The following is a 26,661-nucleotide window of genomic DNA, read 5'->3' as shown; positions in this document are numbered from 1 at the left end:
TATCATTGATGTATTATAGAAAAGTGATTTATCTTTTTATAAATGACAAAAGGCACATCTGCCTCATTTTCGCTGTGGTATCGTGATACTACTCAGAACCATGATATTTTCATTGGTATCGTACAGTGGGTCCCAATATTGGTACCCTGACAACACTAATCTGGAGGGGGTTCATCTGCAAAAACTAATGAAAAACTAAATGACAATATTCGGTGTTCGGTACTCGGTATTCGGCCAAGCCTTTAATATTATTCGGCTTCGGCTTCGGCCACAAATTTTCATTTCGGTGCATCCCTAATTTTTTAAGTGACTTTTTCTTCCTGGAAGTTTTCAGCTTGCATCAAGGTGAAGGTGAACTGAGGGGATGTTCACAATCATTACACAAGCACGAGTCAGATGGAGCAACAGTCTTGACAGTCCAGTGTCTGGTGGTCTGCAGCCAGACCAAATCTATTTATGGCAATACAACAAAATAAGCTTACCAGGATTATCATGTTGGCAAAGTGTTTTTAGCAGAGAACTTCATCTTTCTTAATTCCACTCCTCTCACATCTGGTCAGGCATATAAACAAGAGCTCATGTAAGATAAAAATAAAAACAGTCCAACTCCCTTTTTTTGCTAAAAGAAGAAATGGTTGTGCTGTGTTTTAAAGTTTAAACGCTGAATCATAATAAGAGGTTTTAAACTGCTCATAGTTTTGTCTTTGGCTAGATTTGTATGCATTTGAAATAGCTCCAGTTTAAACCATCTATGAAAGCACTGAATGTACAGAGTGTAACATGACTTTTCTATAATTACATCAGCAAATCCAGTTTGTGGAGGACAAGCAGGAGTTCAGCAGGTTCCCCACCAAGGCCGGCCGACGCTCCCTGTCCCGCTCCATCTCTCAGTCATCCACAGACAGCTACAGCTCTGGTAAGAAAAAGAGACAGACAGATTCATGAGTTCAATCTGTCTTCCCTAAATTCATTGAACTGTGTTTTTTCTCCTGGTGATTTTATTCTGGTGAGATATTTGAAACCTTTGTTTCCTTAACAGCTGCGTCCTACACAGATAGCTCTGACGATGAGACCTCACCTCGGGATAAAACTCAGGTCAACTCCAAAGGCAGCAGCGACTTCTGTGTCAAGAGCATCAAACAGGCTGAATTTGGCAGACGTGAGATTGAGATCGCAGAGCAAGGTAAGACACAGCAGAGACTAAGTCACTTCAACCTTTTTTTCTTGAATGTTGCCTAATGAATCTAGAAAACATTTGTCATATGCTCTACTTTGGATTTTTAGAAAACATCTGTAATGTTGTCTGTTGATTAGATACTGCTTTTTAAGTTGGTGCGCCTAAAGATTTTCTGATTTGACTGATTTCCTTTGATCTAATTAAAGAAATAAAACCTCACTACCGGTCAAACCACATCACCAAACATTTTGAAAAATGAACAATTTAAGAAATTGTTGTAATAAAGAAAAGAAAAGAAAATTGGTATTTTCTTAGTAAGTGCACATGGGATTTGAGTTTTGTGAGATTATTTTGCATCATCTGCTGTCCCACTCATCTCTTGTTTTTTTAAAATGTTTTCTTGTTTTCAGACATGTCAGCGCTGATCTCACTCAGGAAGAGGGCACAGAGTGAGAAACCATTGGCTGGTGCCAAAATTGTGGGCTGCACTCACATCACTGCCCAGACTGCAGTAAGACTCCTCTCTGACTTTGAGCTTGAAGCAAAGGCTGCAGTGTGGTAGTGCCCTTATCAGGATAGGGTTTTAGGTCACTTTCATTCACAGGTTCTGCACTTCGTACTGTCTAGGAAATAGGACTTTTTAAAAACCTTATGCCAGCTCTTGTGTTACCTGAATCTTGTGCTTAGGAGTTGTCTATATTTCTACTTAATACACAGATGGCTGTGTTTAATGGTCATCTCATCAGCCATCAACCAGCTGATCTCCCTGAGTCACATAAAGTGTGTAATGGGGCGATCAAACAGTGTGCAGGCATAATACAGACCTGGTTCTTTGTAATCTTCAGTGTTATTCAACAGTGCTCTTAAAATAATTGAGTTGCAGTCTGTTTGTGACAGGTGAATAGCTGAAAACCTTGTTACACCAAAACATCCACTGCTCACATTATAGGTTATAATTTTACAGCTCTTAAAGCACCATTTTTCTGTCATCATCTGTCAATATAAATCCTACATGCTGTATATACAGTATATCGACGTGTACATGCACATACTGTATATAATCATCCAGTCCATGAATGAATGAATGAATGAATGAGCACTTAATTTGTATATATTCATTTTATTTTTGTTTTACTTTTATTGTCTACCATTGGTGCTTTTTATGTAATATTTGTAGACACCTTTTTTTCCCACATATTGTGTGTGTACTAGTCCTGTTTATTCTTTTCCTTTGATTATCCAGCTTTTCCCTTAATCCTAGCTGTTATGTCCATTTCTGTGTAAGTACATAAGAGCAATGCAAACACACTTGAGTCAGAGTCCTTGTATATGCACACTAGGGCTAAGGGCACTAAGCACTTTAACACTACATGTCACATTCATTTCACATGTCACATGTTACATGTCACATTTACACACTGGTGGACGAGGCTTCCATTCAAGGTGCCAAGGTGCCATTCACACGCGCTCACACAGAGATGGAACAGCCATCTGGAGCAATTTGGAGTTCAGTAACTTGCTCAAGGATACTTCGACATGTGGACTGGAGGAGCTGGGGATCGTACCACTGATCTGACGATACGTGGACAACCCGCTCTACCCGCTCTGAGCCACAGCCGCCCCATCATCATTAAAAATGTGGTTGATAACTGCACTTTTAAAAACTCACTGACTGTACTCGGAAGATTTTTCAACCTTACTTTTGACAGACTGTTCAAGAACAGACAAACCCAGTGATGCTGCTGGTCCCTTCTCCTCATCTACAGTGACACAGACACTTGAGCAAGCATTTGGAGAATTTTTTTCAGTGTATCAGAACTGAGCATTTTCAGCCCATTTTAGAAATACCATGTTAATACTTATAACCATGATAATTTTGGTCACTATGATTGTGGTATGAAATTTTCTTACCATTTCATCTTCAGTGTACACACATACTTGGCCATTAAAGGTGATTCTGGTATCATTTGTTTGTGCTTTCCTCTGTGTTTTCAGGTGCTGATTGAGACTTTGGTGGCTCTCGGGGCTCAGTGTCGCTGGACTGCATGTAACATATACTCTACACAGAATGAAGTGGCTGCTGCCCTGACAGAGACTGGTAAGCACTAAGACTCACTCTTACCTGCAATCAGTGCTGGTGATAAATGTGTGAGATTGAATACAGGCAGTTGATTTTTGCCCTTGCTGGCACTGAGGTGTTGAAATCATAAATATTTTGATTGCACTTGATTAAGAACAATAAAATGTTTATAACGTACCATACGATTAGCCCAGGCTGTTTTACTGTGAGCACAGGTGTACTATGCCACGTGAGCGTCTCATGTCTTTTAGAACCAGGGATACTGTTTGGAAATGTTTAATAAACTCTTAAAAAATCAGCCCTGCGGAGATAATGGGAACACATAAGATTTGCCATTTAGTGAATGAACAGCACTACTCCAGCCTTTTATCTGTGGTTGCTATGTGATGGTGTAAGTATGTACTAAATTTCCACGGTAGACCTTTCACGATTGGACAGGTTGAGTGGGTTACAGCAGATTTAGGAGAGGAGAGGAGAGAGGTCAGAGGAGACCATGCATTTTTGGGAGGGTTAAAGCAAGTTATAGCTGTGCATAGTCTCCTACACGCTGAGCTGAACTGTGGAATAGAAACACATTTCATTTAACTATAGGCCATTTAGAAAGTGTAAATGTCTGCCACTGTTGAACAGCTTCTCCAACTTGCTCTTACACCCAATAACAATGTTGACAATGTCCCTTTGGAGCTTTATTAAATGGCATCACACAAATATGGAATGTAGAATTAGTAATTACTCAGACTCTGTTTTTCTAAAATAAATCACTGTCACAGTGCCAGCACCTTTGCCCTCTTTCACTGTCATATGTGCAGTTTGAGAGAGTGTTTCTTTGGTAGCGGCTTATAGGCAAACGCAGGATTGTTGATGCAAGATTCTTCAAGATATTACCCATCTGTCATGTTTCAGGCGTGGCTGTGTATGCCTGGAAAGGGGAGTCTGAGGATGATTTCTGGTGGTGTATCGACCGCTGTGTCAACAATGAGGGTTGGCAGCCGAACATGGTATGTGGAAAAGTTTCTGTTTCTACCTTTTTAATAGGGGGCAGTTTGTGTAGACTGTGATATGTGACAAAAGAAATGCCCCTAACAGACATTAAAACATCAGAAGACCAGCCCTGCTTTTCACTTTATTTCAATGAATAGCTATTTCTACATTTAAACGTCTAGTGTGTAAAATTTAGGGGGATTTAGTGGCATCTAGTGGTGAGAACTGCAGATTGCAAACAGCTGAAACTTCTCCAGGTTACAATTCTGTCAGTCGTCCTTTGTTAAGGAGGTTTTTACAAGGAGCAGAATTATCTGCAGAGGTCTCTTCTCTCCAAAATGAGTTAAAACCCTGAATAAAACAAGCAGTTTTACTTGACAAATCTGTGTTTCTCCCACACTGCCACTATCCAAGCATCTGCCAGAGTGTGCTCACCTATTTCCTGTTATAACTCAATGTGTGCTCACCTTATTTATTATTGAGACATTCAGGAGGTTTTTGACCATGAGCCGAATTATCTGCAGGGGTCTTTCCCTCTCCAAAATAAACTGACCTGCTGATTTAAACCACTAGAAACACTGAATAAAGCAATATGCCCGTTAAAAGATTAGTGTTTTTCCGACGCTCTCGTCCAGAAGGGGCTTTGAACTACGGTGTCCAACGTTAAAACATGAATGGCCCTATCTAGAGTCAGTGTCTGGTGTGTCCGTTCTGGGCTACTGTAGAAACATGGTGGTTCCACATGGTGATCTCTGTAGATGAGACCAGCTCCCTATGTAGATTTAAATGACTTCTTCTAAGGTAACGAAAATATGATTCTTATTTTCAGGTGATTAAACACTTAAGAAAACATACTTATTATATTATATTCCATTTCTGCCAATATATTCCTCTAAATCCCCCACACACTGAACCTTTAATTTATTTGTCTCTCTCTTATCTGTTAGATCCTTGATGATGGAGGAGACTTGACACACTGGATGTACAAGAAATACCCCAATGTATTTAAGAAGATCAGGGGCATTGTGGAGGAGAGTGTCACTGGGGTTCACAGGTGATTCACTGCTTTACTGATATACACTTCCTATAAAATAATTATTAACACACCCATAGCAACATGCACCAACATGAAGTGAAATGTTTCCACCTTACTCTCGCCTCACTCTAGGTTGTATCAGCTGTCTAAAGCTGGGAAACTGTGTGTACCAGCTATGAATGTAAATGACTCCGTGACAAAGCAGAAGTTTGACAACCTTTACTGCTGCAGAGAGTCGATCTTGGACGGGTGAGTAAGCTTGAGTTTGAGGTATTTAGATGTTGGAAGGCTGAATAATAACAAAGCTGAACTGATGTTGAAACACTACACAGTTTGTTTATTGGACAGTTTTACAGTGAGTTGTAAGATTTGAAAGAAATAAAACATCCAACGATCTGGATTATAATACACTCTTTCAAGTCCCACATCAAATTCTTTAAACATGCAAATATTTAAGATTCACAATCCATAGTCTAGTTCACATGATCATAGAAAAAGTTGCATCACTTTTCCGTCACTCGTGATTGGATCATGAGCTGCCACATGCCGAACATCAGACCTTTGTTTACTGTAACACTGGAGGGATTAAAAGGTCAGGAAACATTGATGCCATCACAGGACACCTGCTCCATAAAGATCAGATTCACATATTATCACCTCGGGCGCTTTTTAAAAAGCTGTTGCCCTTGTAATGCTCATCTATTGTGCACTCTCTTTGAACTCTGTTCTACACTAAGAGAAACTGCTTTTATAACCCTCCTGTTAGTTATCATCACCACAGCATATAAATAGTCCAGTACTCTTAAACAACTCCGTGCTTTCTACACTCGCCACTTATAATTTATTGCTCTGATTAATAATCTGCAAGGTACACTGACTGATGTTCTGTTGCAGGCGTTCCACTATCAGTTATGACAATAAATGTCGGCATCATCAGACCTTTGGATTTATTGTACTGGAATATTTTTTTTTTTATGGTCGACTGTTAATTGTCATCTATGACACAAACTATATGATAAGTAAACAAGAAACAAGAATGCCATAAATTGCATAATCACATATTCATAAAAAGGTAAATGAATAGTAATTAAAATGATGATAATAATAAATTACAATCCTACTTAAGAATTAAAGGAACTCTGGCCATAGACATGCATCCAAATACATCAAACAATCAGTTAATCACACATGGTCCAACATGTGTGAGGGGTTAGGCTTATGGCCTCTGTTATTATTTAACTTTTATAAAGGGCAGTTTTCCCCCATATTTCTGAGTATAATTCTCTATAAGTCTAATGAGACTAAAGCTGCAATGATTAATTGATTAGTTGCCAGCTAATTTGATAATTGCTTAATTAGCTAGAGTTTTTTTTTATTTTTTAAAGAAAAAAAGCAATACTTTCTGAATCCTGCTTCTTAAATGTGAATATTTTCTGGTTGCTTTTCTCCTCTATGACGGTAAACTGAGTATCTTTCGGTTGTAGACAAAAAAAGATGTTTGAGGACATCCTCTTGGGCTTGGAGAAATGCTTGTAGATATTTTCACCATTCTTGACACTTTATAAACCAAACAACTAATGGATTAATTGAGAAAGTGATCAACAGATTAATCGCCAATAAAAATATTTGTTAGTTGAAGTCCTAAATCAAACAAAGAGAAAATTTTGACGTGGTGAGATTGCACAGTGGTTGAAGATCACCCAGAATTTTGCTGTGGGATGTTATATCATATTATCATATTGTATATAACTGTAGAAAGTTATACTGCCACACAGCTTTTTCTGTATATCAGTATTAAGATCCCAGATTTTGGAGTTGTGCAGCTACAGATTGGCAGTTTCTCACTTCTACATAAACGTGCTAATTTTATGCCTCAAACTTCTCCAGCTTGAAGAGAACCACAGATGTCATGTTTGGAGGCAAACAGGTGGTCGTATGTGGGTACGGTGAGGTGAGATGCTTCTTTAAATGTTAATAGGCCACATTAATCTTTATCATATAGCTGTGAAAGTATTCACGATGATGCATTGCAATGCTAACACCTCAGACAGCACAAGCCATGGACTCATAACACACACAGCTGTCATCACATTTCACTGGACAACATTTACAGTGTGTGACTGTTGAGCCTGGATGATGTTAAAGAATCAAAGTCTACAGGACATTGAGATTAGTAGTTTGTTATGTTCAATTGCATTAAGATGATTTGTGTTTAAATACTGATAAGTGAGTGTAACATCTCTATTAAGGTCAGGGTAATGATCAGCTTATGTAACTCTGCTGGTCACACTGTATTTCATCTTGTCTTTGCAGGTTGGAAAAGGTTGTTGTGCTGCTCTGAAAGCTCTGGGAGCCATCGTCTATGTTACAGAGATTGATCCCATCTGTGCCCTGCAGGCCTGGTGAGGAAAACAAGAACCGGGATGTTGAGCTCCATGCTGACCGAGTTGAATGTTAAACATATATGTAGGACAGACAGTATGGATAACAGAGCATAACGAGCTAACTGTCTGTTGATTATTTAACAAACATATTGTGAGATGACTAATGTTTAGCTTCAACTGAAACACACAACAGTAAACCAACAACTGAACAGAGTTGCTTGTCAGTAAATAATAGACACCTGCCTGTTTGTCACTGAATGCTAAACCTCTTCTTTTTTAACAGCATGGATGGATTCAGGGTGGTGAAGCTGAATGAGGTCATTCGCCATGTTGATATCATCATCACATGCACTGGTAACGCCCATGCTTTATAGCCTTTCACTCCATACATGTCTGTCATAATGAATGTCTTAGTTAATGGACCTGTTCTCTGTGCTAATTATGTCATGGGGGCAGACAATATACGCTGATTGAGGGTGAATGATTGTGTCTTTCTGTAGGGAACAAGAATGTGGTGACCAGAGATCAGCTGGACCGAATGAAAAATGGCTCTATTGTCTGCAACATGGGCCACTCCAATACTGAGATTGATGTGGTAAATTGTGCTTAAAGGATTCAAAGTTAAAATCTATCCAACAGACTGGGTCAATCTGACTAAGCGGAAGGAGTCTGTCTGTGTGTCCTTTGATTTCCTTTACCAACATTAATCCTGCCGGCTTCACACTTGGCAGGTGTATTACTGAGGACCCATGGCGGCACTGTGTCAGGTGTGATCTTTTGAGATATATGGGACAAATTTAGGCTATTAGTATTGCGTTACGTACACACTGTTTAGTGTATTGAGAGGGGACCCCTATTAGGAGGCGGTGGTAGTCCGTAGGGACTTGGCTTGGGAACTCAAGTTTAGCCAGTTCAAGTTCCCATACAGACCAAGTATGGAGCGTGGACTGGTTACTGGAGAGGTGCCAGTTTGCCTGCTGGGCACTGCCAAGGTGCCCTTGAGCAAGGCAAAGAACCCCCAACTGCTCGGGGCGTCTGTCCAAGAGCAGCCCCCTCTCTCTGTTGTCATGTGAGTGTATTTCGGGCCTGTGTATATATGACAACAGAGTGAAAAAATGTGAATTTCCCCTCAGGGATTAATAAAGTACATGTTCTTAACTGTTACGCTGCCAAACAGCATGCTGGTTACAGTTTGATCTCTGTAGCTCGCTACAGTGCATTCAAGGGGCCAGATATGTCACACTGCAGCAAACTCAAACATTTCAATCATCAGTGATGTAACTTTCTAAATGAACACTTTTGTTCCCAGTCATAGCCTGGTCCTAAATAGTTAGCTGTAAACAAATGACGCATTTACTAGCATCTCCAGCTTTGCTAAAGGACACACTTGTGTAATGGCATGTGCATTATATCGCTCAGGATTGCTCAGGCTCTGTGGCTCTACAGAAAGCTGCAAGCAGCAATACAGGAGGCCAAGCAATCGGCCTGTTCCTAACAGGCACTGCACTAGTGTATATTTAAACATTTAAGTATTAAGCTTAGTATATAGTAAGAGGCAGGTCGGTCACATTATGTTGAGCTAACATACACAACATGAGGGTGACTGATATTCTCATCTCTTGCAGGCAAGTCTTCGGACCCCTGAGCTGACCTGGGAGAGAGTGCGCTCTCAGGTGGATCACGTCATTTGGCCTGATGGCAAGAGGGTCATCCTTCTGGCCGAGGTAACTGGCTACATCGCTACACCTCACAACCACATGTAATAACTTAGTTTGTCCCGTTTGTGGAGAACAAATTGTATAATTTTACTGTAGCATATAAGGTATAATATACTCAGAGCCAGTATTTATACAACACAGTGATTCAGCGATCAATTCTCCCTTTGGCAGCTGATGTATGAAATAATTTGCACTCAAGCAGCTGATTATGGGATGACTACACTGACTGGTCAGTCTCAATGTCTTACTTGTGAAGAGCACAGCAGCATGTTGATATTCAAGGTTTCATAACAGCGATACTAAAATGTGTTTGCTTTGTTAAATCCTTTGTTCTTAATAACATGTTATCTTCTTCCACAGGGTCGTCTCCTTAACCTCAGCTGCTCCACTGTCCCCACCTTTGTCTTGTCCATCACAGCCACCACTCAGGTAACATGATTATACTACCAGACAGCCAATAATAAGCTGTACAGCAGTTAAAGACACACAGTGGTTAATGCTGCTGTCTGCTGCAGACTGTAGAGTGTGTAGGGTTGTTAAGTGCGATAAAATGGATTCCTGCCAGTGGAGCTCATAATGGCATTACATAGTATACAGTACACTACTGCAACAATATGCTGCTTCTCCTGCATAGATCTGTTATTACTGATCTGTAATCAATAAGTTAATGGTGAAATGTATTGCTCTATATTCAGTCCACACCATGCATCCATTTTCAACAGTATTATTAATCCATGTTTGTGTTCAGGCCCTGGCCCTTATAGAGCTGTACAACGCTCCAGAGGGACGATACAAGCAGGATGTTTACTTGCTTCCCAAGAAGATGGGTGAGGATATAAAGATACTTAACCTTGACCTGCAGTATTTAATCCTTGGTGGCTTAAAAGTATCATCACTCACGGCTGCGAAGTGCTGGAGTGAATTAATTTATTTCTCAGTCTGCCTTGCATTTAAATCTTGTGATAACATGCACGTCTTGCATGTGTGTATGTAACTCTTTCTTACTGAACCATATCTGTGTGTTTCAGATGAATATGTTGCCAGTCTGCACCTGACCACGTTTGATGCCCACCTGACGGAGTTGTCTGATGAGCAGGCAAAATACCTGGGCCTGAATAAGAACGGCCCTTTTAAACCCAACTACTACAGGTACAACTCTGCTGAAAGCTATACAATAAAGACAGCAGTTGATGCTGACATTTTTCTTTGACAGTGTTTCCTAACTACTTGTTCTTGGTGTTCACAGGTATTAGTCTGCAAGGGAACCACACTTCAGCACACCTAAATGTGAACGCTACCAAACATCACCTATCTCTAAGACAACAGAGATTTATGTATATTGTTTTTTATACTCTTCACAGGATGCACAGCTTATATTTAGTTGTATTTTACTGACCACAGCAAGTTTTGCTTCCTACAGAAGTTCACACGGTACCCAGCTGGCTGTGAAAGGTCAGCCTAACCTCAGCACTTATATCTGCTGTTTAGTGAGATTTTTATTCTCTAGTGCGTCTGTTTCTATACCTGCTGGCTCCTGGGTTATTTTAGAGTTCTGATAGATATTGAATAATGTATCAATATATTGTGCCAAATGACTGTGACGGGGAAAGGTTGCAGTTGTTGTAAAATGCTGGTGGTTTGTTGTGAAGTCGGTTAAACTTGCATTAAGTGATACTTTTGATATAAATGTATTAAATTCCTCCAGTTATTGGTTGAAATTCCAAACGCATCAAACTTAAGCTCACTGAGCTTTCTAGCTGCTGTTCGCCCCTTGGTTTGGCTCTCTCCTCAACCTCTTGTATGGAACTGTTGGCAGCCATTTACAGGAGAAAAAAAGCTGAGACAAGCATTAAATAAAACCAAAAAAAAGCTGATGTAAACTCCTGGCTGGTGAAGAAAGTCACGCTCCAAATGTTTTTCTCAGGAGAAGGTGAACAAAGCTGCATTAAATTTGTCAGGTGGCATGAAATTTGACTCCTGTGTGTCCGCTGGATGTTTGTGTAGGCAATTAGTTGCTGACAAATGAGCCATAACAGTTTGATAATCTGATTGCAGATCAGGGTTGTGTTTCTGTGTGTTTGTCTCTGTCCCACATGTAAACAAAAAATCACTTAATGCAGCTTTAAAGTTATCTTTTGCTTCAATGCGGCAGCGCTCACTTACTTCATACATTCCATCCACAACATACAGAAGAAATGTCCTGTTCTCTGTAGTATCATCCACATTACTCTTAACCTTCAGCAGATCTGGGATAAAAAAGGCACTTTTTGACTTTAACAAACACAAGTAGAGACCTTGGCGTTTATTTTCTTGAAAAGATGTGTCCATTTATGGCGTTTCGGTGTCTGGTAAGATTAGTATCTGCACCTCAGGGCATTCAGATATCTCAAATTATTTGTAAATATATTTTTACAGGATCAGCGCTGTCTGACCTTGGTGTCCACGTCTAGTCTCACTGTCATTCTCGTGAAACAATGAATTACAGTAGATCTGTAAAATAGGTTAAGAGATTTTGATATTCTATGATCACCTGTCCAGAGTTAATTGACTACTGCAACTGTGTATTTTCTGTGTAAAGCTAAAATAAGCCACAGATACATGTTGAACAGTGTTACGTACAGTGTGGTTCTCCTGCATGCTTAGCATATGGGAGAAGTTTCAATTGGTTGCAATTTTCCAGCCTCACTGCTGGATGGCACTAAATCCTGCACACTAGACCTTTAATTAGGGGATGTCTGTTTTTCTGAAATCCACAAATGCTCTGGGCTCAGACATGGATGAGCTTTGCTGTCAGCACATTTTGCGTAGACACTCGTTTTAGCTTTACCCTCTGTGTTATTTTTGCTGTATTGCATCATTCTTATAGCTTTTCCAATGACACATTTTTTCTGATGCTTTTTTATCACATTTTATCTAAAGGCTTAAGTACAGTTCTGTGAGGCTTGTTAAATGCACAAACTTATTATGCCACTTTTACTTCTCTGTATTCACTTTTAGTATTTCTTTTTATTAGTGGGCACTTTCGATGACTTAGTTGGGTGATTCTCTTTTAATTCATACTAAATAGTGTACAGGTAGTAGTTGTGTGTTGCTAAATTTAAAGCTCTTCAACACATTTTAACATGCTGTATATCATTCTATCTGTGGGCCGATGTTGCGTCAAGCAGTTGACAGTATCACTGTCCCTGCTGAGGGTTCGGCGCCATTTACCTTGTTAAGATGTTGCTCCACATGTATTAACTCAGTATTCTGTTGCATCACCCTTTGCAAAACTATGCGCAGAGTTACAGGTATTTCCTGTGTGTCATTTTTGCAGTAATTTTATGTCTTTTTTAATGATTTATGTAGTAGCCTGCAAGATGCTACTATGAAGTGCTTTCATCTTTGCACTAGCAGCTTTAAAGGCATCAGAGCCAAGGACATTCAGTGAAGACATCATTGTCAGCAAGATGAGCGCTGTAACCATGGTTACTGGTCGGTTGACAGTGCCTTGTGATTCACTTAGTAATTTGTATTCACATGTACAGCTGTGTGTTTCTCCCAGGACGGTATAGTGCGCAACATGGTTGTTAATTTTGCAATATACAGTGATAGCTATGCAGCAAAACATACTCAGTTTTCTTCTGTCAAAGGTATTTTACTTCTGCAATGGTGGAGAGTTGTTCAATCAGTGTTTCACATTACTAAAAAATTATGCATAATTGTAAGATGACAAGAATGGGCAACATTTTACATTCTGTTGTACTTTTTACATTGCTTTTAAATGTAAATGTTTGATCCCAGTTTCATTTCTAGTAATAATCAGACAATTAAGTTACATACAGTTGTCTTTTCATAATAGCACTTACAGATGCCTTTTATAATGAATTCCTTTTGTTTTAATTAATGATAACAGTCATTTTAACCTAGTTTTGACTCTACTATAGAGACAAATGATTGTGTTATTTCTGGAGCATACGGTTTTACTCTTGTCAGTTGAAATAAATAAGCATACCACTGTGATTTTACAGTTGTTGTTGCTGGTTTGGAGTTTTTGATGTGGAGATGAAGTTCTGTAAATTATTAGCTATAAAGTAGGCCTATATTTTCAGCACTTTCTGTAGTTTAGCTTGAAGAATATCATATTGGCACCCTGTTAAATTTCTGTGCACAGTTCCCTTTAATAAACTGCTGTTAAAATTTGAAAATGGCTCGGTTGCATCATTTCACAGAAACGATTCGGGCTTACCTGAGGAGCAACTGTGTTGCCCAAAACATACACCAGCGGTTCCCAACTTGTGGGTCGCAGTCCAAAAGTGGGTTGTGGGTCCATTCTGAATGGACCACAAGTGACTCGCAAATGTGTCAAGTTTGTAAAAAACACACAGATCTTTCACTTTGAAATGCAGTCTCCTGCTGTAGAGTGAATGACTAATGGACAGATACTTGTCAGAGCTGGCAAACTAGCTTGATGACATGACCAAACTCAAGTATGACGCTGAATATATTAAACTGTGTGGACCTTGAACTAATGAGTAAGGAGAAATCTGGACCTTGTGGGTGGACCAGTTGGGAACCACTGGCCTACAGGACACAAGTATGGATAAATATTACACACAGTCATAGCTGGATTACTAACAGAGCAATGAAGGCAACTACCCCAGGGCACCCCAAAACCTCAGATTCACTATTTGGCAATTGATTTGTGGTACAGAAACATAAACTGAAAAATACCAACATACATGTGGGTAAAAAAAATACCACAATAACTAAATAATGGATAAAATAGAGGGCATAGATCACGTTTCCCCCTTTTAAGCAGTAGATGCTATACAGTCTCGCCTATCAACTCTCATCTCGCGAGAGGACACTGCGCCCAAGAAATTATGGACGTCGGTGGGAATGGTGCTGGGCTTCCTGTAAACAATAAACAGAGAGCTATGCTACCTAACAAAACCAGGGGCGAATTTACCCGCAACCCAAGAAAAGACTCAGAGGTACGTGAACAGAAGTTTGTATTTACATTTAAGCTAACTGTTCATAAACAGACGAGGCCTCTTCTGCTGCTACTGTAACACATATCGTTAGCTAGCTCTGTCAGGCTAGCTTATTATTATGTGACATGACACGGCGACACCAACTAACAACAGCAACTTAGGTTCTTCAAAGTGTTGGTATAAAGTACCTGTAGTTGTACAGTGTTTTCTTTCTAGTCCAGTGTTAACTTACGTAATTCTGAGAAGCAGTGTAGCTTAGCCGGCGCTAGCTAGCTGATGTTAGCTCGTCACAGGCCAGACTGAACTGTCAGTCAGGACTTCAGCGGCGACCTGTTGAAAACTGAATCTCCCAACACGAGTCTTTCTAATAATGTAACGCTATCTCTTTGCCATGTGTGTTAATGTGTTTTATTACATACTAATATGTTTACGATGGAGCACATATATCTATAAACAAGGCAAAGTGAATCAGTGCTGTCAGTATGACAGTGGGAGGTTTCTGATGAATTCTATGCAAGAAAATCACCTACAGAATTTATGCTTTTATGCTTTGACCTCTTTTAATCATTTGAACAATCAGATAACAACACACAGGCAGAAGACATTAGAAGTACAGCTAAAACCATTGTAAATGTGATTCAGATTGCATTAATGTGATGCACGATTAGCAGTCTGTTCTTGTTACTAAGATACCTTATTACAGTGTTGTAAGAAGAAGCCCCTTTGCTAAGTTAAAGCAGAAATACAGAAATGTAATATACACTTTATAATAAGGTAAAGTTTTGCATCAAAGTGTAACTTCCCTTTCATTGTGTATTATCTTTTATAGTTTTTGGATTACTATTATTGAAACATTCAAATATCCATAAGCAGGTTTTCAATGGTGTAGCTGATCCTGGTGGATTTGTTTTTATGTGCTATAGATTGTGTTGGATAATGGATAATGTAGCCCATAACTTTGCGTTATAATGTGTAATGGTTATATATTTATAGTATAGGGCTGGGTGATATGTCATGAAAATAATGTCTCGATGTTTTTAGGCTATATCTCAAATCACAATATCACACGACATTTTATAATCTCCTCAAAACATGTCATTGATAATAGGTAGGGATGTCCTGATCACTTTTTTTTTTAACATCCAATCCAATACCAAGTCCTTTACTTTGAAACAGAGTCCAATACCGAGTCCGATCCGATAGTTTGCAAAGCATTAAGAAAGAAAAAAAAAGAATGCATCCATGTTGTCCCATAAGGTTTGCTTTTTATTTAAATAGTATCCAAAAAGCTTATTGGTGGTTCAGCAGCACAAAATGTAAACACATTTTGAATTGTAAACACATTGTCCCTCCAGAGTTGCCGTAGGGCTGTGGTAGGCGAGGTTCCGCCGTTAGGTGTGGCTGTGTTGCTTGGAATAAAGAGAGAAGCGTTGGCCGCTGAACCTGTTGTCTCGACTCCTGTCCGTTTATTGCTCATTAGCTGCACTCAGTTAGGCGAACCCAGGACACTCGGTTACAATACACTGGAAAGCGGAGGCAACAATGAACAACATAGATGAAAAACCTGGCCATTTTTGTTGATTTGATTCCTCCGATCTTTTATTACCGATTCCGATTTTGTAGAAATAAAGTGATCGGTGCCGATACCCGATCCGAGAATCAATTTACTATAATTCAGTCTTAAAAACGAGGGAAAAAACGCCATTTATGCCATATCACGATAAAATCAAATCCAGAATCTAAGATTATATATACTCTCATATCTCAAAAACAATATAAAACCATCATATTGCCCAGCCCTATTATGGTATAATGGTTCATATATATATACATGGAAGCTATCTGTCAAATCAATGCAGTTTATAGTCTGTTGGATTATGACTCTAAATAAATCATTTCTTTAATCATAAATGCATAAATTGTCATGTGTTGTGTGCAGGGGCTGTCTGAGTCTCCAGACCTCGAATTTGAATATGCTGATACAGACAAGTGGGCTGCAGAGCTGTCAGGTTTGTGTGGTCATCATGGACATTCAGATTTACGGAGTCCTTTTTGTTTTCTTCAACATATATTTATATGTTCTTCATTATGTGTGTTTCAGAGCTGTACAGTTATACTGAAGGACCAGAGTTTGCTCTCAATAGGAAGTGCTTTGAGGTGGAATTCAGAACACATGGTATGTAGTTCAACATGCATACACTCAATCAAGTCATTATTAAGTCATAGCAAACCATTTCTTACAAGTTAATCGTGTCCACCTCCTCTGACCTAGTGTCTGATAAGAAGTGGACGGAGCTTGATGCAGCTCAGCACAGAGCTCACGCCATGCGATTGTTGGACGGTCTGGAAGTGATTGCGCGGGAGAAGAGGCTGAAGGTCGCCAGAGCTATTCTTTACATGGCTCAGGGTCAGTCCACATCACTGAAAACTGGTTTAGCATGAATTAATTTTGTAGAGAATGAGATCTTGCCTTGAGAGGAATTGATCGAGGAGGGTATTTTTGGTTTTATCTGTATATTTCACAGTGGGGAATTTTGTTTCTCTCTAGGAACCTTTGCAGAGTGCAGCTCTGAGGCTGAGGTGCAGTACTGGATGAGATACAACATCTTTCTGCTGCTGGATGTGGGGACCTTCTCTGCTCTGGTGGAGCTGCTCAACATGGAGATTGAGTATGTTCTCCATCAGTTTTCTACCCAGCCTAAATCACTTGAGTCTGATTTTTGCCACAAGATGTGATATTATTAAATGATTTCAGAGCTATATTTGGTTTCACAGACTGACAAAAAAGCTGATATAATCACCAAAAATATATTCAGATAGAAAATCAGCTTCAGCCTTGCCATATCACAGCGAGCAAAACAAAAAACGTGTGGGTTGGCTCTGCAGAGCTACAAGTTAATTCATTCTCTGTTGTAAAATGATCTGTTTAGAGACGAGTGTAAAGCATTTATATTCTCTCTTCCAGTAACAGCGCTGCCTGCAGTAGTGCTGTTAGGAAACCAGCCATCTCCCTTGCTGACAGCACAGATCTCAGAGTGCTGCTTAACATAATGTACCTGATGGTGGAAACGATACAACAGGACGACCCAGCGGACAAGCCTGAGTGGAAAATCATCAGGGAAACCTTCAGGGCAGAACTCGGTAAGTTTCATCAGTGTCAAAAGCTGCAGTCACATCACGGATATAAACAAAACTCGCGAGTTAAACTATTTCTGCTCCACCTCGCTAATCCAGGATCTCCTCTGTTCAACAACGAGCCCATTTCCGTCATGCTCTTCGGGATGGTTACCAAGTTCTGCAGTGGCCATGCCCCTCACTTCCCGATGAAGAAGGTGTTGTTGCTGTTGTGGAAGAGCATACTGGTGAGACACATTAAAAGCACCCACATGATCTCACAACAAAACCATCTGAAGTTAAGAATCAAATTGAAATCCTCTCTTCTGTTTCAGTTCACACTCGGAGGGTTTGAGCAGCTCCAAACCATAAAGGTTCATAAGCGTGAAGAGCTGGGTCTTCCTCCTCTCCCGGAGGACAGCATTCGAGTCATTCGCAGTATGAGGGCCGCTTCTCCGCCTGCGTCTGCATCCGACCTCATAGAGCAGCAGCAAAAACGGGCACGCCGCGAACACAAGGTAGACATTACTGCTGCTCCCTGCTTTCAAACCAAACATATTGTAGGTTAAATCTAGCTATAGGTGAAACATGTACCCCTGTCAGCCTGCGATGCTCAATGATGACATATTAATACAATATATTTTTATTATTTTATTTGCTGGGAGAGAGAGTATCTCTGGGACTTGTTCACGAGTGAGGGTAGAATGGAGTGTGAGATGGAGCAGCGGTTTGGTGTGGCGTCTGCAGTGATGCGGGCGCTGCGCTGGACCGTCGTGGTGAAGAGGGAGCTGAGCCAGAAGGCGAAGCTTTCAATTTACTGGTCCATCTACATCCCAACCCTCACCTGTGGTCATGAGCTCTGGGTAGTGACTGAAAGAATGAGATTGCAGATACAAGTGGCGGAAATGAGTTTATATAAGTGGATAAATATTAATGGATGGATGGAGACCATTAAGATAATACTGATTTAATGACATGGAAATAGCAACCTTAATACAATCACAGTCAATCTTTAGTCACAGTATTTTAGGGGATTTTGGACATGTATACACCTTAGTTGAACTCTTTTTGAACAGTTTTTAGGTACATCTGTTAAAGTGTTGTGTTTTTATAAAATTTACATTAAGCTGGTCACAAACGTATATCACAGTAGCAACATGACACAAAGATGGCATCTTCACTTGGTATTTGGCTGCAGTACACTCCATCGTATGGAGTGTGTACTACATTAATATGAATAGTTATACAAACCACTTTCACTCATGTAAAACTGAATTTAAATAGTGTTATATTTTTTTATTAAGCCACTGCTACATTTTTCAGAGAAAATAGTGATCACATTTATCTGTACATCATGCACATCTAACTGATAATGTTTTTTCATGGGGATGACTTGTCTAATTGCTTTATTTAGGCAATACGCCTTCATGCTGCCACTCCAAGCTTTGTTGTTGATTTATGAACTCAACACCCAAACATGTTTGCATGGGCCAGATTTACCATTCCTCTTGCTCCCACTGCCTTTTTCTTTATACATCCATGGCTCTTCCCCTGTCCTGTGGACAAGCACAAATGTCTCCTGTTGCTGATTGGCTGTGATAGTGTTGTGTAGCTCAGTCCTGGCCACTTTGTTTGTTTACCATTTACAGAGCCAGGGTTGGATATGATCTGATGTTTTTTCAGCACACACACAAAACAGACAGCTAGTGGACCATGAGGAGATATTCGCTGAATTTAACAAAAAGTTAATTGGATTAGAATCACTGTCTGCACATTTAGTTCCCTTTGTTTGAGCATGTATAAGTCTCTCACTTTTCTGCACACAGCTGCCCCTTTTCCTTATCTCACTGTTTTCATGGAGTCCTAGATGCAGCGTGGTATTATGCTGTCCACCTGTTGCCCCTCCACCCTCCTCACCACTCACAGTGTGTCAACGTCTTCACTGTTTCCTTGTTTCTCACACAGGCGCTGATCAAACAGGACAACCTCGACGCATTCAACGAAAAGGATCCTTACAAGGCCGATGACTCTCGTGAGGATGAGGACGACAACGACGACAATGACAACAATATAGAGCCAGAGACTTTCCCTCTAGAGAGGGACGAGGTGATGCCTCCACCTATTCCTCATCCTCCAACAGAGAGGGTGTCCTTCCCCAGAGGACTGCCTTGGGCTCCTAAAGTCAGGTACTGCTCAGCCTACCTGGATAACAATACTTAATGTTTTAGATTTTAGAAAAGCATTGATTCCTTCCTCATGAGGATTATCAGAGGTTTTGTTTTGACATGATTGTTTCTGCTCCAACAGGGAAAAAGACATCGAAAATTTCCTGGAGTCAAGTAGAAGTAAATTTATTGGTTACACGCTCGGAAGGTCAGTTTCCTCCTCATTGGCTTTAAACAAAAAGTAACTTGAGACTAAAATTTTACACGCTGACTTGTGCTGAGGTTATTGTTGTGTACTTCTTGCAGTGATACAGATACAGTTGTTGGTTTGCCCAGGCCGATTCACGAGAGCATAAGGACGTTAAAGCAGGTATTTTATTACCACTCCCTTTGTTTCATTCAGTCTGCTTTTTTTTACCAAGATAACTAAATGGGAATTGTTGCTCAGTCTTCACATATCAACTTTTCATCTTTTGTTTTCCAGCATAAGTACGTCTCCATCGCTGAGATACAGATTGCAAAGGAGGAGGAGTTTCAGAAAACCCCTCTGTCTGGGGTAAGTTCAAACAAAAACCATTCATGTTAATTATTCACTTACAGTATATAACTGAATGACCTAAACAGGTTTATTATTATATCTAAAGATGTCGTCCCTGTAGAGACATCTTAATTTGTTTACTCCTCACAGGCTCAACCTGCCCAATAAACAAAAGAACATAAATTGTTATACATTCGACATCATGCTCTCACAAGTAGTGCTAGGTTTTGAACTAAAAAGTGCACCCTACTCTTGCCCTCTTAACACCTTGGCACTGTAGTATTTAGCAAACCCTTCCTAGTTTCAGATCTTTATTATGCTAATGTGCAAATTTGAAGAAAAATTTGTGGTTATTTAATTAAAGATGAAGAAGACTGAACAGGTTAAGAAAACTACAACGACAGAGGTTGAATCCTTGCTCTTTCTTTTGGTAATTGATAGCAGACGTTTTAAGGCCCTGTGTCTGCAAGACCAAACTGTCGAGGTGTCATAGTGACATTGTTTTCTTGTGTTTTGTGTCTCTTGTTGTCTCCCGTCTCATCATCAGGGTGAAGAGGAGGTGGAAATGTCCGCCACTGAGCTGCTCTATCAGGGAATTCTGCCCAGTTTGCCTCAATACATGGTGAGTGCTGTTTGGTATCAGGTATACACTGTGGAAATGACTGGGTTATAGCACATCTCAGTGTGTTTCAGTTCCTTGTATTTAGGGAAATTAACACGTAGAAAATAGCCTGAAAGGTAAGTGACGTCTACTGATCATTGTACAGGAATAAGTCACACAGGAAATGAAATTTTCATAGAAGCAATATGAATGACATAACTTGAATGCTATTATGTTGCAGCATTAAGGCAATAAGACAATATAAATATCATTACTTTATCTGTGTAAATAGGTGCTGCTTTGTTGCATTGTTATTAGAAAGCACCACAGCAACATTCAGAAACACAATACTTGAACTATACATGATTAAGGGACATTATTTCAGCCCTAAATGTCAGTTACTTCTCAATATCTGTATATACAGTATATATCTATGTTAGGCCTTTTAAAAGCAATAGCATGAAATCAATGATTCCTTGTCGGTCAGGCTGCTCCCCCCGATATAATGGTAGGGAAAACACTGCTGTAACTGACTTTGTTGTGTGTGTGTGTGTGTCTCTGAATTTCAGATCGCTCTGCTGAAGATTCTGCTCGCAGCAGCTCCGACTTCCAAAGCCAAGACGGACTCCATCAACATCCTGGCAGACGTGCTGCCAGAGGAGATGCCGTAAGTGACGCAGTGTTTCTAAAAGGGTTTTAACAGCTTTGCCAGTTCTTTCTCCAGGGAGACGTTATGTTCTGAACACGGCAATATCCAACAGTTTGATGTTTAGATGTATGTCTGAAGTGGGAAGGAATCACTGGTGCTGCTTTACTTTTGAATGGAGATACACAGATAGTGTTACTCGTGTTGTGTTGTGTTTGATTGTATACAAAGAGCTCTTTTGTTTTAGCTGGAAATGTTTTTCCTTCCCTCCTTTAAGAAATGGCAACAAGAGTGACTCTTAACAGGTCATTTTCTCAGTCTGGGCATGTAACCACATCAAAGACTGTATAACCAAGGGTATTGACATCTGAGTTTGTAGAGTTCGCTGCGGGGATGATAGGTAAACATAAATCAGTGATTGATGTGTTGTGTGTGACTCTGCAGGACCACAGTGCTGCAAAGCATGAAACTTGGTGTTGATGTGAATCGACACAAAGAGATCATCGTGAAGGCCATCTCTGCTATTCTGCTGCTGCTCCTGAAACACTTCAAACTTAACCACATCTACCAGGTACGCACGTCACACACTTCTACGTCACCAGAATGACATCTAACTGTATCACATATTTCCATAAATAGTTGAAAAGAGTAAAGCAACCATTGATCTCATTCTTGTTTATTTCACTGTGGTGTAAGGAAACAGTTAAATATCCTTATTAACTGACAGTATCTTTGAATCTCTGACAGTTTGAGTACATGGCTCAACACCTGGTGTTTGCCAACTGCATCCCCCTCATCCTGAAGTTCTTCAACCAGAACATCATGTCTTACATCACAGCTAAAAACAGGTACTTTCAGAGCCTCTGTAAACAACAAAAATTACAACTCTCATTTGCAGTAAATGTCAGTGAAGTGTACTTGAATTGCCTTTGTCTCACTGCGCTCAATTTTCTTTGTCTGACAGCATTTCAGTACTTGACTTTCCTTATTGTGTGGTGCATGAGCTGCCAGAGTTAACCGCAGAGAGTTTGGTGAGTTGCTTTATCGCTGTTAACTGTTAAGTGGAAGACTGTTTCTCTGACAGCTGAAGTCATTTTTAATGTGGATATTTTATCTTTTTACAGGAAGCAGGAGACAACAATCAGTTCTGCTGGAGGAATCTGTTCTCTTGTATTAACCTGCTGAGGATCCTCAACAAACTAACCAAGTGGAAGCACTCCAGAACAATGGTGAGAGAAATTGTCATCAAGTAGCATTTATCATGACGGGTTGTGTCATGTTTCAACAAATGAATGCTGATCTTTTGCTCCTAGATGCTGGTGGTGTTCAAGTCCGCTCCCATCCTGAAGAGGGCGCTGAAGGTCAAGCAGGCCATGATGCAGCTCTATGTCCTCAAGCTGCTCAAAGTGCAGACCAAATACCTGGGGCGTCAGTGGAGGAAGAGCAACATGAAGACCATGTCTGCCATCTATCAGAAGGTCCGACATCGGCTCAATGACGACTGGGCCTACGGTAACGGTGAGTGGGAACATAAACTAATAGACAGTGTGGATAAGTTCAGTAGGAGAAGGAAGTAAAGTCAAAAAGCTGAACTACTTTAAGCTGTTATTTTTATTGCATTGTAGTGTTTGTATATTATTGATTTGCAGTCAGTTTCCAGTTGTTTGCAGTGAAGTTTATTTTGTCCTAATTAGAGCTGACATAATTAGTAGGTTAATCAATAAGTTGCCTGCCAGAGAATTAATCAAGAATGATTCTGATGATTAAATCATTGTTTAGGCTGTAAAAATAACTTTTGATGACATTAGTGTTAATTTTGTAAGTTATCTTTTTTTTAGTCTCAGTCAGTACTGGGTTTTATCTTTTTTTTATCATATTGTTTTTTGTTGTTTTTTTAGTTTTGGTTGACTGGGCAATTTAGTCTTATCTTAGTCAGAAGTCCCTTTTCCACTGCACAAAAAACCCACTAACATCTGGCTTTATGAATGCAATGGGAAAGGCTACAGTCAGCATTCACACTTGGGTCAAATGACTGTAGTGAACGAGCTATTTTTGCCCCTTTACCGGCGACCTGCAATGACACGTCACCACAAAATACCGCCCAACTCCACTGAAAGAGCGCTCAATGGTTTCAAATTAGCCAGCACAGAGTTTGAAAGAGACACTAAATAAGTATAAGAAATGTAAAAAGAAGTAACCACCATTAAGTTTTGCTGTACACTGTTTACCAACGTGTTTTCCAGCCTGTCTGTGGCAATGAACATGACACACCAAAATAACCAACACCCTGAGTGAAGGGCATCCTTGCAATGTGAAAGGACTCTATAACATATTTTTCGCGGCTTCCACACCCATGCACTAATGTGGTCGAAAACAGGTCACAGTTAATCACAATGACATGAAAACTGTTGACATTTTAGTCTTTTTCAGTCATCAGATTATGTGGACATTTCAGTCAGTCTGGCCAAACTAATAATTTTTGTCATTTTTGTGAAACTTATTTGACATAAGATTTTATCTCCTCATTATCGGATGTAAAACACAGGTTGGTTTTTGATAAAGAATGCAGCTTTGCAGAGAGTGTCTGTTCTTGTGGTCTGATGGTATCAGTTTAAGAAATACATCCAGACAGTCCTGCTGTTGTCACTGTTAACTCTAACTTGAATAAGTTACTGTGAGTCCTCCTGACTGTGCATTGTGTGCTGCTGGTGTAGTACAGACATGGAAAATGCAGCACAGGAAGTGAAACTGCTGCATTGAAAGAAACCACATCTTAGTCTGAGTCTTTTTTCATCAACAATATTGCATTTTGGTACAGTCACAGTTAATGGTTGATGATGTTGGTGCCATCTTGTCATTGTCTCATCTTTGTCATGGGGGTAAAAATATTGTTGTTGAATATATTTAGTCATAGTTTTTGGAAGTGAAATTAAGACAGGGTAAGACAAAACAAGCTGTTTGAATATTTCAACCTGGATTTAGGAAATTATTATGTGTTTTTTTTTTAAACTATTTTTTAATATTTTATAGACCACACAATTGCACAGATACACATCAGATTAATTGGTAATGAAAATAATTGTTAGTTGCGGCCCAAATCAAGATCAGAGCTGCTGTAGCACCCGCAGAGTTGTATTTCCACTCAGAGCAGACTAAACCTGACATGCTGTCTGTTCTCCTGGAGCAGATCTGGACGCCCGTCCCTGGGACTTCCAGGCCGAGGAGTGTGCTCTGCGGGCCAACATCGAACGCTTCAACAGCCGCCGCTATGACAAGACCCACAGCAACCCGGACTTCCTGCCTGTGGACAACTGTCTGCAAAGTGTCCTGGGACAGCGGGTGGACCTGCCCGAGGACTTCCAAATGAACTACGACCTCTGGCTGGAGCGGGAGGTCTTCTCCAAACCTATTTCCTGGGAAGAGCTGCTACAGTGAGAATCAACGACCGGCAACATCCTCATGTTTTTCTAAAACCGTTTGAATCAGGAGTTCAGACAAACCACCAACAGTGCTCTCAGCATTATGTTACATGTTCTGTACAGACTGAAGGTGACGGATGGATTTCACTCTCTGAAGTCGCCCAGGTGGAGACTTTTAATCAACACGTTTTACAGTTTGCTTTACGTGATGAACTGTTGAGACTTTTCCCCACACTGATGCCACCCTCAGTTTTTAATGAACCAGCTGATGAAGTCAGAGCGTCACATGTGGACGTAAACCCAACCCCCACCTTACCTTACTGCTCTGTGTGCCTCCTGCCTGCTACAGAACGTTTGACCTTGAAGCACTACATGACAGTTTTCTTCATTTTAAAGAGATTTATCGGAATTAAATTTTAATGTTTTAACTGTTAAGACTAACAGGCATGTGCTTTGTTGAGGCAGCACATTTAAGACGTTAATAAATATCACATTCCCAGGTACATCTCATCAGTTTCTCCTCCTCACAGAGATGACAGGAGCGGGGTCGGGGCTTTTTTGTCTTAATTTCTCTATGTACAAATAAAAACCTGTTTTACTTTTTAATAGTTATCCCCTGAAGGGCACAATCCTCTGTTCACCTGACTTACCCTCTGTTGTTCAGCTGATGATTTGAATTGTATTTGCATTATTCTGAGTTTCTCACCTGAGTGCTGCCGACACACCTTTACTCTGGGACCATGAACGCAACCTTCTCTGACCACCAGGCTGAATGGACATGATGATACAGCCTTGACTTTGTTTTTAAACCTCAAGTAACCCATTAATATCTTAATTTGTTGATTTGCTGTGTGGAAATGGTTGCACATGTTATTTGATTGTGTGAGAGAGAAGAGAAACACATACGTTTCTGGTGTGAGATGAGTGGTTTCTGAGCTGAGCGGTTACAGAACCATTTTCTTTTGTCTTTTTCTACCTTTCAACTTTTTTTGTTCTTTTGTTTTGTTATAAAGCTTAAGGAAATGAAATACATGTAAATTGTGAAACTTATTTATCATGGCTTTGTCTTTGTTTTACATGGACTTAAATACTGTAATAAAATTATACTGTCATTCATGTGGAGTTTATTTTAATGCCTCCGCAATGGCATTGGACATTTCAATTAACAGATTAGATTTAGGTGGTCAAACGTCACTGTGACCTCACAAAACACATATTTGGCCATAACTCAGGAACTCATACACTATTTATGACAAAAATGTTACACAATACTCAGATAAGATGAAACGATGAAGTGATGACATTTGAAATCCAAAAGATGACAAGTTAACTTCAGTGAGATCATAATGTACTGTGAAAAAACTCTTCTTGCCATTATATGAAGCTAATGTGCTGACTTCAACCACGCTTCAACTGCCTAGCCTACTTATACCAGGTCTACCCATCCTGCTCTGTCCCTCAGATTTCTGGACCCACCCTCCCTTTCCCTTTTTCCCTTCCCTTCATCCATCATCCTCCCTACCTTATCACTACCAACATTCCTTCATCCTCTCTTCCCCTCTCCCCTCATCTCTTCTTATTCAGTCTAGTGCATACCTCTCCCACGTCTCATTGTAGATAACGTCTCAGGGGCCTGTAATCAGCTCGGGGGTGAAAAATGCCTGAGACAGAACTCCCACACTGAGTCTCCCTCTGCCTGATCTCCAGTACATCCCTTTCACCAGTTCTCAACAACTAACACCTGCTGAATTAAAATTAAATATTTAAATGACATATTATTGTGACATGGTCCTTGCTAGTGAATAAACGTCATATCTCAGGAGCAA

General features: G+C 40.0%; 2 protein-coding genes across 2 annotated transcripts in view; both read left to right on the top strand.

The window, feature by feature from the left end:
• Positions 1-13,557, top strand: part of LOC126386062 (S-adenosylhomocysteine hydrolase-like protein 1) — a 21,238-nt gene extending 7,681 nt beyond the window's left edge. The window contains exons 2-17 of the mRNA XM_050038163.1: positions 805-916; positions 1,040-1,183; positions 1,588-1,688; positions 3,173-3,275; positions 4,161-4,255; positions 5,186-5,292; positions 5,407-5,523; positions 7,162-7,225; positions 7,588-7,676; positions 7,942-8,012; positions 8,159-8,253; positions 9,284-9,382; positions 9,737-9,805; positions 10,125-10,203; positions 10,405-10,525; positions 10,623-13,557. Coding sequence (XP_049894120.1) covers positions 805-916; positions 1,040-1,183; positions 1,588-1,688; positions 3,173-3,275; positions 4,161-4,255; positions 5,186-5,292; positions 5,407-5,523; positions 7,162-7,225; positions 7,588-7,676; positions 7,942-8,012; positions 8,159-8,253; positions 9,284-9,382; positions 9,737-9,805; positions 10,125-10,203; positions 10,405-10,525; positions 10,623-10,629 — 1,473 coding nt within the window. The 3' untranslated portion in view covers positions 10,630-13,557. The remainder of the gene's footprint in view (positions 1-804; positions 917-1,039; positions 1,184-1,587; positions 1,689-3,172; positions 3,276-4,160; positions 4,256-5,185; positions 5,293-5,406; positions 5,524-7,161; positions 7,226-7,587; positions 7,677-7,941; positions 8,013-8,158; positions 8,254-9,283; positions 9,383-9,736; positions 9,806-10,124; positions 10,204-10,404; positions 10,526-10,622) is intronic.
• A 647-nt stretch (positions 13,558-14,204) lies between these two features.
• On the top strand, positions 14,205-25,951 carry strip1 (striatin interacting protein 1). The gene is made up of 20 exons (XM_050038511.1): positions 14,205-14,352; positions 16,292-16,361; positions 16,454-16,528; positions 16,625-16,759; positions 16,901-17,021; positions 17,318-17,493; positions 17,587-17,714; positions 17,802-17,984; positions 19,432-19,652; positions 19,774-19,839; positions 19,938-20,001; positions 20,116-20,187; positions 20,717-20,791; positions 21,340-21,437; positions 21,861-21,987; positions 22,164-22,264; positions 22,381-22,447; positions 22,541-22,645; positions 22,730-22,934; positions 24,604-25,951. The coding sequence occupies exons 1-20, from the start codon at positions 14,242-14,244 to the stop codon at positions 24,849-24,851; spliced, it is 2,448 nt and encodes an 815-aa protein (XP_049894468.1). The 5' UTR covers positions 14,205-14,241; the 3' UTR covers positions 24,852-25,951.
• The last annotated feature ends 710 nt before the right edge of the window (positions 25,952-26,661 follow it).

This window comes from Epinephelus moara, chromosome 24, assembly GCF_006386435.1.
Source record: "Epinephelus moara isolate mb chromosome 24, YSFRI_EMoa_1.0, whole genome shotgun sequence".
In the NCBI taxonomy this organism is placed as follows: domain Eukaryota; kingdom Metazoa; phylum Chordata; class Actinopteri; order Perciformes; family Serranidae; genus Epinephelus; species Epinephelus moara.
Note: the sequence above shows the minus strand (reverse complement) of the source record. Positions and strands in the feature narration are given on the sequence as shown.

Excerpts from the sequence above, each read along its gene's own strand:
- strip1 (XM_050038511.1), top strand. The coding sequence starts at position 14,242 with ATGGACGTCGGTGGGAATGGTGCTGGGCTTCCTGTAAACAATAAACAG. Across the intron at positions 22,265-22,380 it reads TACATCACAGCTAAAAACAG|CATTTCAGTACTTGACTTTC; the intron begins GTACTTTCAGAG and ends TTTGTCTGACAG. Across the intron at positions 22,646-22,729 it reads GGAAGCACTCCAGAACAATG|ATGCTGGTGGTGTTCAAGTC; the intron begins GTGAGAGAAATT and ends TTTTGCTCCTAG.